Source organism: Chiloscyllium plagiosum, unplaced genomic scaffold (genome assembly GCF_037043375.1).
Source record: "Chiloscyllium plagiosum isolate Xiang-an unplaced genomic scaffold, Cpla_swu_hap1 HiC_scaffold_36, whole genome shotgun sequence".
Taxonomy (NCBI): Eukaryota; Metazoa; Chordata; class Chondrichthyes; order Orectolobiformes; family Hemiscylliidae; genus Chiloscyllium; species Chiloscyllium plagiosum.
The window spans coordinates 8,680,233-8,697,136 of record NW_028270174.1 but is presented as its reverse complement, the minus strand read 5'-3'; the positions used below and the strand labels follow the sequence as shown (position 1 = coordinate 8,697,136).

General features: G+C 44.6%; 1 protein-coding gene and 1 pseudogene across 3 annotated transcripts in view; one reads left to right on the top strand and one right to left on the bottom strand.

Moving 5' to 3' along the window:
* Positions 1 to 60: 60 nt before the first annotated feature.
* Positions 61 to 8,867, bottom strand: LOC148139894 (syncytin-2-like; annotated as a pseudogene). The gene is made up of 2 exons (XR_015753304.1): positions 8,400 to 8,867; positions 61 to 1,696 (listed from the first exon to the last, which is right to left on the bottom strand). The product of XR_015753304.1 is annotated as a syncytin-2-like (transcript).
* Positions 8,868 to 8,888: 21 nt separating this feature from the next.
* The window catches only part of LOC122539496 (SWI/SNF-related matrix-associated actin-dependent regulator of chromatin subfamily A containing DEAD/H box 1-like), a 123,248-nt gene continuing 115,232 nt past the window's right edge, over positions 8,889 to 16,904 (top strand). The window contains exon 1 of one of the 2 annotated variants that reach the window (XM_043674403.2): positions 8,889 to 9,230. In XM_043674403.2, coding sequence (XP_043530338.2) covers positions 9,098 to 9,230 — 133 coding nt within the window. In that variant the 5' untranslated portion in view covers positions 8,889 to 9,097. The remainder of the gene's footprint in view (positions 9,231 to 16,904) is intronic. The other variant, XM_043674404.2, reaches the window with a different exon arrangement.

Sequence of the window (16,904 nt, the reverse complement as noted above, 5' to 3'; positions counted from 1 at the left end):
ACTTTCTCTTTGTTGCATATCACCTGCTGATTGTAAAAGCATCTGATGATTTATTTGGGTTCCTTCCCCAAGGGATGTCATCAGTCGGCTCATTACCCATTTTAAGACATTGAACCCTACCACCAGACCCACTAATATCAATAATCTATAGATAGCTAGATTGACTAACCACCTTCCCCAACCAGTCAATTCCCCCATTCCCATCCTTTTTCATTCTGGTACCGATTACCGGCCTCCCTTATTTTGGCGATTTGGTCTCGCACATGTTTGGAGATATCAGTCATGTTAGAGGAGACCTCAGGTATGTATGTACAACATTCCTCTCCAATTAGTGCACAGGTACCACCCTTCTCTGCTAGAATATAATCCAGAGCCATCCTGTTCTGAAGGGTTGTTAGCCTAGTGGTAATCATTTCGGTTGTTATGGCTGCTACTTGGGATTGGGTTTCGGCCAACGCATCGGCAGTATTGTTGGCCAACTCCTCCAGTGAAGCCGCCAACTTTTGTATTTCTACTCCTGCTCGAGCGGTCCCATACAGAGGTATCAAAGTCCAGAGGAGGCGATCTCCTTCGGTTACTTTCCGGGTTACTCGCCTTCCTCCCTGTTTATTCCGAGGTATTTTTGGGGCTCTCTTTAACAGCCTCAAATGGGGAATTATATCGGTGAGGTAGCAGCAGCCACTCCAGCCTTTCTGACTTTGAGGCAGTGTTTGATCAACCTCATAATATGCATGCATTCCTATACATTCGGTCACACGAATGTATTTTTCCCCGGGAATTAATGGATGGGCCTTCAGGCCGCATAACCAATATGTTCCGTTTAATATTCGGGGAACCGGTCGTGGCAGTGGCTTGGCTGGTGTAGACACAAGATGACTTTCCTAATTGGAAGGGTGCGGTATCATTCTGATTACAGAAACAAGTGATATTTACTACTCCTTTTGGTGGGGAAACTCTAAGGCCATCGATAGCACCCAGAGTTTTCGGGGCTGGTCGAGGGAACCATCCCACAAAGTTATAATTACCCCTTTCAAATCTCCAAGTTGTATCATTTGAGCCTGAGTCAAATTGTTGTACATCGTACACTTCTTCTTTGGTAAGTGGTATTGCCGCGAGAGGAATTCCGGATTCCCCATGGTGTGGGATCGCCGCACATTCCCAATTGTCGGTATGCCCTTTTAGTTTAGCATAATTCTGACAAAGTGGTAAAATGATTTTTCCTACGCTCCCTTGGCAGCTAGCGCCAATATTATCGTGACAACATAAAGCTGACCATTCATTTCAACTCACAACTCTATCTGTCTATTCCCTAACCCTTTAAACACCAGGGAGGAATGAGTCCATGCAACACTAACAATTGTTTTGGGATACAGTTTTTAACCAATACTTAATAGTCTCTTATCTCAGTCCATTCTTTTTGCTCAGCGTGACTTTCAGAGGGTTGTCTGTAGGATGAGCTTGCCACTCTGCCGGAGGGGAATGAGCGTCCACTGGACCCTTAACACGTGTGTGATGATGACATCCTTTTTCAGCAGTTCGGACGGCTGTTTCAGTAGTCAGGAGGGTTAGGAACGGTCCCTCCCAGCTTGGGTGCAGTTTGGTATCTTTCCAGGTTTTGATCAGGACCCAATCACCCGGTTGTATTCGATGTTCGGCGAACTCAAGTGGAGGTGTCTGGGTCAACAGACCCTTCTTCCTAAGGACAAAGAAGAACCGAGTACCACAATATAGTTCTTTAAAAACTTATCATTGAACTCTACAGTTGGTAATTCCCCTCTTCCACCCAAGAAAGGTAATCCAAACATCATCTCATAAGGAGAGAGGCCTACATCACATCTAGGCGCAGTCCTAATGCGTAGCAATGCAATAGGTAAACATTTTGTCCATGGTAATCGAGTCTCTAGGACTAGCTTAGACAATTGCTTCTTTAAGGTTTGATTCATTCGTTCCACCCATCCAGAGAAAGGCGGGTGTCAAGAAGTGTGGAATTCCCAAGAGATTTCTAATCCCACCATTATTTCTTGTAGGATCTTAGAGGTAAAATGGCTACCTTGATCTGAATTTTTACTTTCCACCACTCCATATCGCAGAATTATATGTTCTAAAAGAGCTTTCACTACTCCCTTCGAAGTAGCTGAGGACATTGGAAATGCCTCCACCCACCCAGTTAGGTGATCCATTAGGACTAATAAGTACTTTTGTTTCCCTACTGGGGGCAATTCTGTGTAATCTACCTGTATTCTTTGAAAAGGTCTTACCACAGGGTTTCTTCCACCTCTTGGCCCCCCTCTCATTACTTTCTTATTAATCTTTTGGCAAGTCGGGCATCCTGCACATACCTGCTTGGCTAATGTGTATATCCCTTTACATCCGTACTTCCTTAACACTATGTCACACATAGCTTGGGACCCCCAATGACTGCCTTGGTGCAAGGTGGTTAGGATGTTTCTCATGACTGGTTTACTTAATAACTCCCTTCCATCCGGGAGGATCTTCCTTGGGTTGTCTTAGTGGCCCCCATTTCCTGGAATTCCTTTTCCTCTTCTTCCGTGTACACGGGGGTTCATGGAACGGGACTCCACTATGGGCGTGAGAGCCTGTATTTTTGTTACTGTATGGCTCATAGCTGCCTCTTTGGCTGCCTCGTCTGCTAGCCTATTCCCTCTTGCTTCTGGAATGTTCCCCTTTTGATGCCCAGGTACATGGACTATAGCTATTTCCTGGGGTAATTCCAAATTTTTCAACACTTGTCCTATCAACTCTTCGTGTATCAATTCCTTTCCCCGGCTATTGATTAGTCCACATTCTTGCCATATTTTTCCAAAAGTATGTACCACCCCATAGGCATACTTAGAGTTGGTGTAAATTGTCCCATCTCAGTTCTCTAATTGTTTTAAAGCTTAGTTTAATGCATACAACTCACAAGTCTGGGCCGACCATGTGTTAGGCAACCGGTCTGCCTCAACCGTTCAATTCTTATTACCGTCCACTACTGCATATCCATTGTGTCTTTTTCCTTGTACTACTCTTGATGACCCGTCTATAAACAGTCTGTCTCCGTCATGTAAGGGGATATCCTTTAGGTCCTGTCTAACTTTGGTTTGATACTCTATGATATCCAGACAGTCATGATCTAATTCTCGTTTGTCCAGAGGTTCTCCTTTCTATAGGAAGGTAGCTGGATTTAGACAGGTGTCTGTTGCTAACACAAGGTCATCTCTCTCCATCAGGATGGCTTCATATTTTAAGATTCATGAGTCTGTCAACCATCTCCCTGCCTTTTGGTTTAACACAATTCTAACTTGATGGGGGGTACTAACGACTAGCGCCCCTCCAAAAGTAAGTTTACGGCTTTCCTCTATCAGTATGGCAGTGGCTGCTACTGCCTGTATACATTCAGGCCATCCTCTCGAGACAGGGTCCAAGATCTTGGACAGGAAGGCTATAGGCTGTCTCTTCCCCCTCCTTTCTGGGTTAACACTCCTAAGGCTGCTCCATCATTTACTATCACAAAAAGTTGGAATGGCTTATCTAGGGAGGGAAGGGCCAACACGGGAGCTCGTATTAGACTACGCTTCAACTCATGTAACCCTTCCTTTTCCTCTTCTGTCCAGTGCAGTCTTTCATGTTGAGATTCTGTCAATTTGTAATATAACCCCTTCGTTTTCTGGGCGTATGCTTCTATCAATGATCTACAATAGCCCACCCAGACCCAAGAACTTCCGTAATTCTCGTTTGGTGGTCAGAAGGGGCAGTTCTACTATCCCTTTAATTCTCTCAGAGTTAATGCGCCTAGTGCCCTCACTAATAAGGTGTCTTAAGTATTTCACCTCTTTCTGAAAAAATATTGCAATTTATTCCTAGATACTCTTAAACCCTGTTGCCCTAGGAAATTTAACAGTCTATTGGTGGCTAAACTCACGTCATCTCTCTTTTGTCCTGATACAAGTGAATCGTCCACGTATTTGTAACAATGACGTTCCTCGAGGCATTTTATGTTGTTCCAGGACCTGTTCCAGTATTTGCCCGAATAGATTAGGTGATTCTGTGAACCCCTGGGAAAGTACCGTCCATCGGAACTGTTGTTTTCTACCAGTGTATGGGTTTTCCCATTCAAAAGCAAACATGTCGCGGCTTTCTGGGGCCAGAGGACAAGCCCAGAATGCATCTTTTAATTCTATTACACTAAACCAGCGGTGGTTACATGATATTTTGCATAGTAAAGTATATGGATTAGGTACCACCGGGTGTCATGTTCAAACCAATCGGTTCAATGCCCAAAGATCCTGCACCAATCGATAGGTTCCATCTGGTTTGCGGACGGGCAGTATTAGGGTATTAAAGGGCGCCATACATGGTTCTAACAGTCCAGTTTTTACCAAAGAATCTATAACTGGTTGCAGACCTCTACGGCCTTCCAACGATATAGGGTATTGTCTAACCCGAACCGTCTCATCTTATCGAGTCAACGTAATCACCAACGGAGTAATAGTTAGATGCCCTGTGTTATCCGCTTTCGCCCACATGTCAGGGCTGATTTGTTTTTCTTCACTAGGTGTTAACACACCCATCGTTACAGTTACTGCACTATCCTCCACCCCAATTTTTAAGCCCAGCAATATAATCAAATTCCTACCTAATAGATTACTTCCAATGTCAGAAATATATAGTAATATATCACTTCCTATCATATCCTATCACTTCCTCATCATTTCTTCTAATTAGGGTTGGTTCAAAAATAGGCACCAAGAATTCTTCGCCTTTTACTCCGGAAACCTTAAGATATTCCTTAGTCAATTTAACACCGGTAGGTCTAAAACTTAGTGATGACCGTGCCGCTCCCGTTTCCACCAAAAATACTGCCTCCTCCCCTTCAGGTCCCACCTTTAAATTTATCAAGGGTTCCCGGTGGGTCTCAGGAGGAAAGAACCCCTGACTCCCCTAATCTTCATCGAAGGTCATTCGGGAAACTGCTTCCCTTTCGCGTGCTAATTCCGGGCATTCCCGTTTAAAATGCCCCACTTTCCCGCAATTGTAACACCCTGCCTGTTGCTTCCTTTCCCGGGTATCTGACCCTTGTCTTTTGTGTTCTCCCCTACCCTTCCTGTTATCCCCTGATCCCAGTCTCCTTTTTGTTATTTCTTCTACTGCCGCCACCATTATTTTGGCTTTCTGTTTCTGCTTCTCGTCTTCACTTTTCACATACACTTTCTGTGCCTCACGTAACAGTTCTTCCATTTGTCTTTCACTCCATCCATCTAATTTCTGTAATTTCTTTTGTATGTCCGGCCATGATTTAGTTACAAACTGGATCTTTAAGAGTCCCTGTGCTATCGGATTATCGGGATCCATTCCCGAATACTTCCTTGTGGCCTCCTTGAGCCTTTTTAGAAATGCAGAAGGGGTTTCATCCTTCTCTTGTCGTACTTCAAAGACCTTAACAAAGTTTTGTGATCTAGGTACCGCCTCTTTAATTCCTAATCTTACCATTTCTTGTAGATCCCGCATTGACTCCCTATCTTCTCTGTCATTATTTTCCCAATGAGGGTCAACATTTGGGAATTTCTGTTCTGCTGGGGCCCCTTCTTCCCCAACTGGGTGCTTCTTTTCCCATTCCTGTAAAGCCGCTCTCCTGATCATACCTCGTTCTTCCCTTGAAAATAATGTTCCTAAAATTGCCATCAGTTCTCCCCAGGTATATAAATTAGGCCCTAGGAATTGATCTAATTGTTCGGCTAGTCCAACTGGATCCTCTATTAAACTTTTCATTTCCTTTTTAAAGACCCTAACTTCACTGCTAGTTAAGGGAATGTTTACATATCCAATTGTACCTTCCCCAATCGGAACCTCTCGTAAGGGGCATAATTTTACATTTTCCATTATCTCTGCCCCTCCTTTACGTGTGGTGGCTCGAGTGACTCTGAGCCCCCATTAGGTTCTGCATCTTTTAGTTCTGAGTCCGTTCCCCTTTCTGTGTCTGGACTCGGTTCTACTTCGGGAGCTGTAGGCTCGTTCCGGGGAGTAGTATATGGGGGCGGAAAACACGTTAAGGGATCCCATTGTGGCTTCCCTTGTTCATTCTTTTTCTGTTCTTTCCTTGATTCCTCCGTATTCATGGGACATAGTTTTATTCCCGTGCTCCCGATCCAACAAGCCACATAATCAGACTCTTTTTGACTGTACGGTTCTTTTCAATTGACATATATATTAAGACCTTGACACAGCCAATCCGCATCGGACCCATATTTGGGCCAAAAATACCAGGCGCCCTAATACTTTCTCTAGTCCAAACGAAACAACAATAGTTTATCATTGTAGCCTTATCTTTCTCCCGCGTCCGGGAGTTGTGTTCCCAATTACCCAACATTCTCCCCAAAGAACTGTCGGGCGGGATATATCCCACTTTAACGTTATTTGCAGATCGATCGTAACACAGGCAACTCCCCTTGCCTCCCATTATTGCAAATTTAATTAATCTGGCCAATTATGTGCTTTTTGAGATTTCAACTGTTAACATTCAATCACCAACAAACGTGCATTCAAACCGAATCACAAAGGGTTAAACTTTCTACTAGCTGTCCAGCTCTTTTCTCTCTCTCTCACACACAGACACCGTGTCTCACAGACACTGACTCCTCTAGCTTTGGAATATTTTTCTGGACGTCTGGCCATAAGTTAGTTACGAAATGCACCCTCAGTAGCCCTTCAGCTACTAGCCCTTTTGACACGGGCTGTTTTCCATTGACATATGCTTTATTTTTTATATATTGCCAATTCCCCGTACTTTTCGTATGTCCTGACCACCAAGGCAATACTTAAAGGTCTCTTTTCTTACCTTGGTCTGTGCACAGAGTTACCTGGTCTTTTCGGTGCACCCCGTCCTGTGGCAATTCCTGCAGCAAATACCGCTGCCCCCAGTCGCCCGGACATATCCTTTAAGACCTTTCCCTATCCGGGACTTGTGCACAAGATTTGCTCGACCGAACCCATTGCGTCTGCCCGCCTTGTTTCCAGAGTCTCCCAGTTCGGATCGTACTCGCCCAAACCGTGAACGGCAAACAAGGGAGTTGGGGATCGCCGAAATCGGCGAGGTGCACCTTCCCCGTCATCCCAAGAGTGTTGAGCAGTCAGAGTTTTGGATCCCGGACAAGCCCCCAATTGTGAGAAACAGAACTCACAAATCAGCCTGAGACAAAGCCTTGGAAACAAAGCCTTGGAAACAAAAACAATTTATTACGGCCTTGCAAGTACCGGACGCCTCTGCAATCAAGTAAAAATGCATGCGTAAAAAAACACGTAAATTTTCTTTGTTCAGTTTGCAAGTTGCTGAATCACGCCTCCCTTTTCTCATTGGTCTAATCTTATCCTATCATAAGCCGGTTACCTAACTTGTTTTTTTTCTCTCTAGTTATTTTCTTATCTGGCCATCCTGCTGTCCTTGTATGTCTGCATTCTTTGTTCCTTGTTTGTTACAGCTTATTCTTTTATCCAGTTTCTCTTATCATACTATAAGCTTTATTATGAAATGCTCCTGCTGCTTCTTTTGTGATCAGCTACAACCCTTCATAGTTATTTCCCTGCTTAAAACTATTTTCTTTAAAAGACCCTCTATATTCATTAAAGTCTTAGCCTTACGTATGCTACAAGAATTCCGCGACCGTTTGTATAATGTCTGTGGGATATAGGTAGTGTTACTTCTGCAATTATAATTACTTATGCAAGGTAAATGAACTCACACCAGTGTGTAATTGTTTCTACTAAGAACTGAGTCAACTAGAATGCAAACTATGTGGAGGAAATACATAATTGTTTTTGTATTAGTTAAAATTGTATGCAAGAATGAAACATAACTGCAAAACAATGGTAGATGTTACAGACAAATAGATAAGGTGCTGTGAGGATGTAGGTTAAGCCAGATATGCTTCCACAAGCAGTAGTTATAAGCATCTGTTTCCCACTTTTACAGAAACACAGGAACAAACCCTAATTAGAAGGTCATAAGGATCAGTATGGTTGGGGAAAGCACAGGTGGATGCGGTTGATAATACCTAACAATGGGCCACAGCAGGATGTGGTCAAATGGCCTTGTGAGGCCAGAATTAAGCACTTTGTCACAGATAAGGCTGGATAAGGCAAGACATAAACAGGAGCAATGGGTGCTGGTCTTAGAGAAGTGGAAGATGTAAACGGGGAGGAGCAATGGGATAAAAAAGGACCAAATTACATAAATATTGTGTATTCATTGAATTCGGTGTGTGTGTGTGTGTGTGTGTGTCCCTGCCTTGTAGACAGTGGACATCGCACCCTCTTCCAAGGGTAAAATAAATGACAGAAATGATTCCTGAAGAAGGGCTTATGCCCGAAACGTCGATTCTCCTGTTCCCTGGATGCTGACTGACCTGCTGCGCTTTTCCAGCGACACATTTTCAGCTCTGATCTCCAGCATCTGCAGACCTCACTTTCTCCCTAAAATAAATGACACTACTGATCAGATCTTGTCTCGGACTGAAATTATTGAAGTGAGTGAGCTTTGTTTCTCACGATGTCCCACCTGCAGAAACTACATTTCTAACCTCCCACATTAAAGAAAACATGAGACGATAAATGAAGACTCGAAGGAGAAGGAGATGGAAGGAATGGAGCTGGGGACTCCATTTTGCTGACCCTCCCGTGGCCACGCTGATACAGGTGGGAAGCCTTTAACTGCGTGACGTCACGCGGCACGCCCCTCGCCCCACACGGATTCATGCGGCCCGCTGATTGGCGGGTCGGCTCGTCTGTCCACCAATGAGGGCGCGTGTTGTTGTCGGTCCCTCAGAACGGCGCGGGAAATTGCTTCATAACATAGACTTTTTTTTCATTATAAAAAAAATAAGAAAATAGATAAATATGGTTTGTCATCCGGTGTTTGGTTTGTTAAAATAATGATGTACCCAGCGGTCTGAAGTCTCTTTCTCTGTGTGTCCCTCGGACTGAGCTGCTCCCGCCGCCGCTTCCTCCTCCTCCTCCTCGCCCCGCGAGCCGGCCGGCACTAACGGTCCTAACGGCTCCGGGTTCGAATCCGACTCCCAACCGCCGCCAACCTCCCAGTTCCCGGATGAGCTCCTTCAACCTCGACCGTTTCCGTTATGAAAAGAAACGCGGCGCTCAGACGAACGGCGAGCGGGACCTAGACCGGCGGCGTGGCTCCCCGCGGGATCCAGGCTTCCCGGAGGTGGGAGGCCCGGCAGGTGAGAGAGAGAGAGAGAGAGAGAAAGACGGCACCTCCCTCGCGTATCTTCCTCCCCGAACAGCAGCCCCGCTCGTGTCCGTACCCCACATCCCACCCACCAGCCGTAACCGCATGGGGCACGACCCCCCCCCCCCCCATCGCATCCACGTGCCCTCTGCCTGCCCCCGAACCCCCATCTAACCGTATCCGTGCCCAGACCCCAGCCTACCACATGCCCGAAGAAGGACTTACACCCGAAACGTTGACTACCTTGCTCATGGGATGCTGCCTGACCTGCTGTGCTCTTCCAGCGCCACACTCTTTCCCCAACATCTGCGGTCCTCACTTTCTTCATATCTGCACTATCCTGTCACCATCCTATAGTATCTGTGCCCTGTCCTGCTGTGCCCATTCTCCAGTAACCCCCGCTCTTCACCCCATCCTGCCATACCCGGGTGCCCATTCTGTCCTACTTTAACCATTCTTACTTTACACATGCCCCCCCCCCCCCTCCACTTCTCCTGCTGTACCCAGGCGCCCTGTTCTGTCATGCCCCCCCCATTCTCCCTCACCCAGGTGCCTCGTTGTGTCCGATGTACTCATTTTCCCCAACCTCATAGTGTCTCACCAGATGCCTTATTCTGTCCTGCTGAACTTGTTCACCCCTACGCACCCCCCACCCCGCCACTCCTGGGTGCCCTGTTTCTCCCCCCATCCCCCAAACACCATCTCAGCCTACATACCCAAGTGCCCTATTCAGTCCAGCTTTTACCCTGTTTCGCACCCCCCCCCCTTTGCTCCAATCTCATCCTGCTATATGTGGGTGTCCAGTTAGATTAGATTAGATTATTTACAGTGTGGAAACAGGCCCTTCGGCCCAATAAGCCCACACCGACCCGCCGAAGCGCAACCCACCCATACCCCTACATTTACCTTTAACCTAACACTACGGGCACTTTAGCATGGCCAATTCACCTGACCCGCACATCTTTGTGACTGTGGGAGGAAACCGGAGCACCCGGAGGAAACCCACGCAGACACGGGGAGAATGTGCAAACTCCACACAGTCAGTCGCCTGAGTCGGGAATTGAACCCGGGTCTCTGGCGCTGTGAGACAGCAGTGCTAACCACTGTGCCACCGTGCCGCCCACGGTGGGTATACCATTCTCACCTAACTTCTGGGCGGCACAGTGGTTATCACTGCTGCCTCACAGTGCCAGAGACCAACGTTCAATTCCCACCTCGGGCAACTGTCTGTGTGGAGTTTGCACATTCTCCCCATGTCTACGTGGGTTTCCTCCGGGGTCTCTGGTTTCCTCCCATAGGCCAAAGATGTGCAGGTTAGGTGAATTGGCCACGCTAAATTGCCCGTAGTGTTAGGTGAAGGGGTAAATGTAGTGGAATGGGTCTGGGTAGGTTGTCCTTTGGAGGGTCGGTGTGGACTTGTAGGGCCGAATGGCCTGTTTCCACACTGTAAGTAATCTAATCTAATCAAGTTCATTTCTACCCCCCAATACCACCACCAACTCTCCCTCCCCATGTCTCATTCTGCCATATCTAGGTGGCCCATTCTGTCCCACTGTGTCCATTCTCCCCCAACTTTACCCCTATCTCATTCTGCCATCTCTGGTGTCCCATTCTCTCCTGCTGTATCCATTCTCCTCTGTCCCCTCCTCCCCATAACTCTTGGTCTCCTTACTAATCAAGAGCCTATCTGAAGACGTGGACTCCACAGTCTTCTATGGCAGTGTGTTCACAGATTCACCATGGTCCGGCTGAAGAAATTGCTACTTCTAAACTGTAAGTGAGGAGGTTTAGAGAGATTTGAGGAAAAGCTTCGTCACACAGGGAGTGCTGAGGCTTAGAATGTACTACCTAGAAGGATGGTTGAGGTGGGAGATCTCTCAACCTGCACCACAGTCCTATACACCAGGTTTCCATCATATATGAATCCTGCCACCCATCCGCCCTATCCTTTGAATTGGCACCACAATCGAGTACTCCCACCTAGGTCTATGTTGTGTCTGGAACTCTTCCTTTCTTGTCCTGCCAGGCTGCCATCACTACTAACCCCCTGCACTCCCACCTTTATACTACCAAATCAGAAGGCTACAAATTGGGACTTTGACAGAATATTTCACGTGTCTCTTGTTGACTGCCCATCCCTAATTCCCCAGAGGGCTAAGAGTCAGCTGTATTGTTGGGTTTTTCCCCCAACAATTTACAATGGATTCATGATCATCGTTAAACTCCTACTTCCAGATTTTTATTGAATTCAAATTCAACCACTGGTATGGCAGGATTCAAACCAGAGTCTCTGGATTAACAGTCCAGTAATGACACCACTAGGCTATCACCACCCCCTCCTTCTGCTGGCAAATTGGCTTTCGTTAACCAGATTTTACGCAACTAGCTTTTATGTATGGTTGATAACTTCTTAATTAAAATTGCTTATTTTCTGACTTCCATGAAATAATTGTAAAATCATCTCTCTGAGGAGGTTCAATGATTCATCTTCTCATTTTTCTCCATCATCATTGAGATGTACAACATGGAAACAGACTCTTCGGTCCAACTTGTCCACATTGACCAGAGATCCTAAATTAATCGCGTCCCATTTACCAGCATTTGGCCCATATCCCTCTAAACTTATCATGTTCATAAACCCACCCAGATGCCTTTTAAATGTTGTAATTGTACCATCCTCCTCCTCTTCCTCTGGCAGCTCATTCCATACATGCAACACCCGCTGCATGAAAAAGTTGCCCCTGAGGTCTCCTTTTAAATCTTTCCCCCTCACCTTAAACCTGTGCCCTTAGTTTTAGACTCCCTCACCCCAGTGAAAAGACCTTGTCTATTTTCCTAACCATGCACCCCCATGATTTTATAAACTGCTAAGGTCACCCCGCTGCTTCTGATACTCCAGGGAAAATAGCCCCAGACTATTCAACGTATCCCTCAACCCTGGCAAAAATCCTTGTAAATCTTTCTTAAACTCTTCCAATTTTCACGAAGCAACACAGTGGCTCAGTGCTGCCTCACAGTGCCAGGGACCCGTGTTCGATTCTAGCCCTGGGCGTTTGTCTGTGTGAAGTTTGCACATTCTCCCTCGTCTGTGTGGGTTTCCTCCAGGTGTACCGGTTTCCTCCCACAATCCAAAGACGTGAATTAGATGAATTGACCATGCAAAATTGCCCATAGCATTCAGAGATGTGTAGATTAGGTGCATTAGTCAGCTAAATGTAGAGTAATAGGGTTGGGGAATGGGTCTGGGTGGGTTACTCTTCGGAGTGTCGGCATGGATTTATTGGGCCAAATGGTCTGTTTCTGCACTGTAGGGATTCTGTTCTAAAATCTGTAAACATCCTCCCTATAGCAGGGAGACAAGAATTGCACACGTTTTTCCAAAAGTAGCCTCGCAAATGTCCTGTACATCTGCAACATGATTTTCCAAGTCCTATACTCAATGCACTGATCAATAAAGGCAAGCATACCAGACATTTCCTTTGCTAGCCTATCTACCTGCGACTCGACTTTCAAGGAACTATGAACCTGAACTCCTAGGTCTCTTTGTTCAGCAGCACTCCCCAGGACCTTACCATTAAGTGTATGAGTCCTGCCCTGATTGCCTTTCCAAAATACAGTACCTCACATTTATTTAAATTAAACTCCATCTACCACTCCTCAGACTGTTGGCCCATCTGATCAAAATCCCATTGTACTCTGAGGTAACCTTCTTTGCTGTCCACTCCACATCGATTTTGGTGTCATCTGCAAACTTACTAATCATACCTCCTTTGTTCACTTCCAAATCATTTACACTATTGGTCACAGGCCTCCAGTCTAAAAAGCAATCTTCACCACCCCACCTCTGTCTTCTATCTTCAAGCCAGTTCAATATCTTAAATGGCTAGTTCTCCCTGTATTCCATGTGATCTAACCTTGCTAACCGGTCTACCACAAGGAACCTTGTCAAACACCTTACAGAAGCCCACGTAGATCACATCAACTGCTCTGCCCTCATCGATCTTCTTTATTACTTCAAAGAAACTGAATTAAGTTAGTGAGATATGATTTACCATGCACAAAGCCATGTTGACTATCCCCAGTCAGTCCTTGCCTTTCCAAATACAGAGAAACCTCAGTTATCGGAAGGACACGGATGGGGAGTATATTGTTTGGTTAATCGAATTCTGGATCATCGAATGCTGAATAACTTAGTTTAGCTGAGCGTCGGGACATTGTGGTCTTGTCGCAAATCTGATATTCGGATAATAAAGGTTCCTCTGGATATGTAAATCCTGTCCCTCAGGATTCTGTCCAATAACTTGCCCACTATCCACGTCAGGCTCACTGGTCTATAGTTCCCTGGCTTTTCCTTACCACCTTTCTTTAAATATTGGGATCATGTTAGCCAACCTCCAGTATTCCGGCACCTTTCCTGTGGCTATCGATGATCAGCAAGGGGCCTGGCAACACTTCCCTAGCTTCCCACAGTTTGAGGATATCTGATCAGGTTCTGGGGATTCGAGTCATAGAATCACAGAGATGTACACCACGGACCATTTGGTCCAAATTGTCCATGCCGACCAGATATCCCAACCTAATCTAGTCCCATTTACCAGCACTTGGCCCACATCTCTCTTAAACCCTTCCTATTCATATAACCATCCACCTTTCTGCATTTCATGCCAGCACCACCACTTCTCCAAAAAAATAGACATTTTTCAAGATGTTGCTATTTGTTTCCCCAAGTTCTCGAGCTTCCATATCCTTCTCCACTGTAAACACTGATGTAAAATGCTTATTTAGTATCTTCCCCCCATCTCCTGTGGTTCCACACATAAGTGGCCTTGCTGATCTTTAAGGGGCCCTAATCTCTCCTTATTTACCCTTTTGTCCTGAATGTATTTGTAGAATCCTTTTGGCAAATAGGGTTAAGGAGAATCCAGGGCTATCTCATGTCCCATGTTTGCCCTTCTGAATTCCTTCTCAAGTATACTCCTCCTGCCTTTAAACTTGTATAGGGATTCACTTGATCTCTGCTGTCGATACCTGACATATGCAACCTTTTTTCTTGGCCAGAGCCTCAATTTCTCTCATCATCCAGCATTCTCTACACCTACCTACCTACCTTTTCCAGCCATCCCTTTACCTGAAAATAACTGCCTCCAATCAACTTTTCATTGTTCAATACATTGTATCAGTTGTATGACACTTTTACTATAAATTCTGTGTCCTATGATCCTGCTCTACTTAGCTACCTGACGAAGGAGCAACGCTCTGAAAGCTTGTGCTTCCAAATAAACCTGTTGGACTATAACTTGGTGTTGTGATTTTTAACTTTATCTATCCCAGTCCAACACCGGCACCTCCACATCATTACTCCAATTTAAAACTTTAACTTTTAGATCTGGTCTATCCTTTTCCATCACTATTTTAAAACTAATAGAATTATGGTCGCTGGCCCCAAAGTGCTCCCCCACAGACACCTCAGTCACCTTCTCCAGTAGGTACATCCACATATGTAATCAGAAGACTTCTGTTGTGGGCATCATTAATAATTTCTCGAAGCATTCTGCGGCCACTTTGCGCTGCTATTCTGTTTTGCAAAATATCGTGCCAAGAATTGTAACAAACACTACATTGGACAAACAGGCAGAAAACAAGCCACCAGGTTACATGAACGTCAACTAGCTGCAAAAAGACATGACCCACTCACTAGTATCTTTACATACGGATGAGGGAGGACACCACTTTGACTGGGATAACACATCCATCCCAGGACAAGCCAAACAGACATGCATGAGAATTCCTAGAAGCATGCCAATCCAACTGGAACTTTATCAACAAACATGTTGACTTGGATCCCATTTCCCATCCTTGAGAAAAAGAACAGGAAATGACACCATCATAGGAAGTGACACCACCAACCCAAGGAAACCCAATCACACAAATAGTAAGTGGGCCATATCATCAGTGCTTCAACCGGAGGCACATTGAAGATGTTATCTAATATGATGATGAAACGTTTGAAAATGAACCTTCCAGCTCAGTGAGCAAACCTTCATCCAGTACCAAGAAAATAGCCTCAAACCTAACTTTTATTTAAAGGCAAGTGTAAGGTGCTGTGTTCCAGATGTATATCAATTGGTTATACTACTCAGCTTTAAGCTAAACCCATTTTATTCTTACCCTTTAGTTAATATACAAACAAAGGAAAGAAGAATTGATATAACTGTAATTATTGGAAATATTAACCAAATAATAGATAATTTAACAACTAAACAGCAATTATTCCAATATAGTAACATACCAAAATCATAGTCTTGACAAAGTCAGTAAAATAGATTATCTCACATGCAATTCTGATACCAGAGAGAGAATTGAAGCTACTAGCTGTAACAGAGAGGTGAATAACAGCTTCCAGAGCCAACATCAGAACCCTAAAAATGGCTGGAAGTTAAACTAAAACCTGGGTTCTGAGAGAGGCCAACTCCACGCATTCATGCTGCTTCTGTTGTTTTAACTGCTTTTTAAAAAAAAACCCTGAGGCCTCTCTTGGCTTGGAGGAGACAGCTCGGTGCCTGTGGTTCAGAATCTCTCTAAAACAAACCAAGACAATATATACCTCCTTGAATGGCTTTGTGTAATCAGGTGTGGTCAACACAGCTTTCAGACTCTCAAATGTCATCTGACATTATTCCATCTGCTGAAATTTTCTGCACTTTTTTCACAAGTTAGTGGAGCAACCATGCTGATAAAATTTGGTATGAACTTTTGATGAAAACCATTTTGTCCCAGGATTCGTAGTGCTTCTCTTTTCGTCAATGGTATGGGAAACCTCTCAGTAAACTTTGTTTTCACATCCTGTGTGGCCATTTGTCCATGTCCAGTGATATAGCCTAAGAATGTGACTTGGGCTTTTACAAACTCACTCTTAGCCAGGTTTATCACCAAGTCCGTCTTTTGAAATCAATAGAACAATTCTGCTAGATGCATCGAATGTTTGTTCCATCTGTGACTAAAAATCACCAGATTGTCTATATACACCACACCGTTGGATAATCCCAAATGACTTTATTGGTTAGACTTTGAAATGTGGCTGGCATTTTTCATATCCAATAACATAACTTTAAGCTGGTAAAGTCCATTCAGTGTCACGAAAGCTGAAATTTCCTTCACTGTCTCAGGTAAAGGTACCTCACAGTATCCTTAGAGTAAGTCCAGCTTCGAAATATAAGTTCCTTGTCCCACTTTCTCAATAAAGTCTTTCAGATGTGAAATAGAGTATGAATCAGATTTCAGATTGCATTGATTTGGCGGTTATCAATACTTTGTTGTTTGGTGCTGTCTGGTATTGGCACCATCACAATGGGTAAGCTTCATTCACTGCAACTCATCTCGATTATATTAACTTTGAGCATGCTTTCAATCTCTCTTTGAGCCTGTGCCAATTTGAGAGCTAAATCTATAAGGATGTTACTTAATTGGAATAGCATTTCTTCTATTTACATCACGTGTAATTATGTTGATACTTCCCATCTTATTCCCTCATCTCTCCATGTGATTGTAATAACTCAGGTTATTTTGATTTTCTTCTGTAAGGTAAGTCAATTATTTATCCCAATTTTTTGGGGAACTTCCTCACTATCCAATTTGATTTGAGGAATAGCAAACTTAAAATCATCTG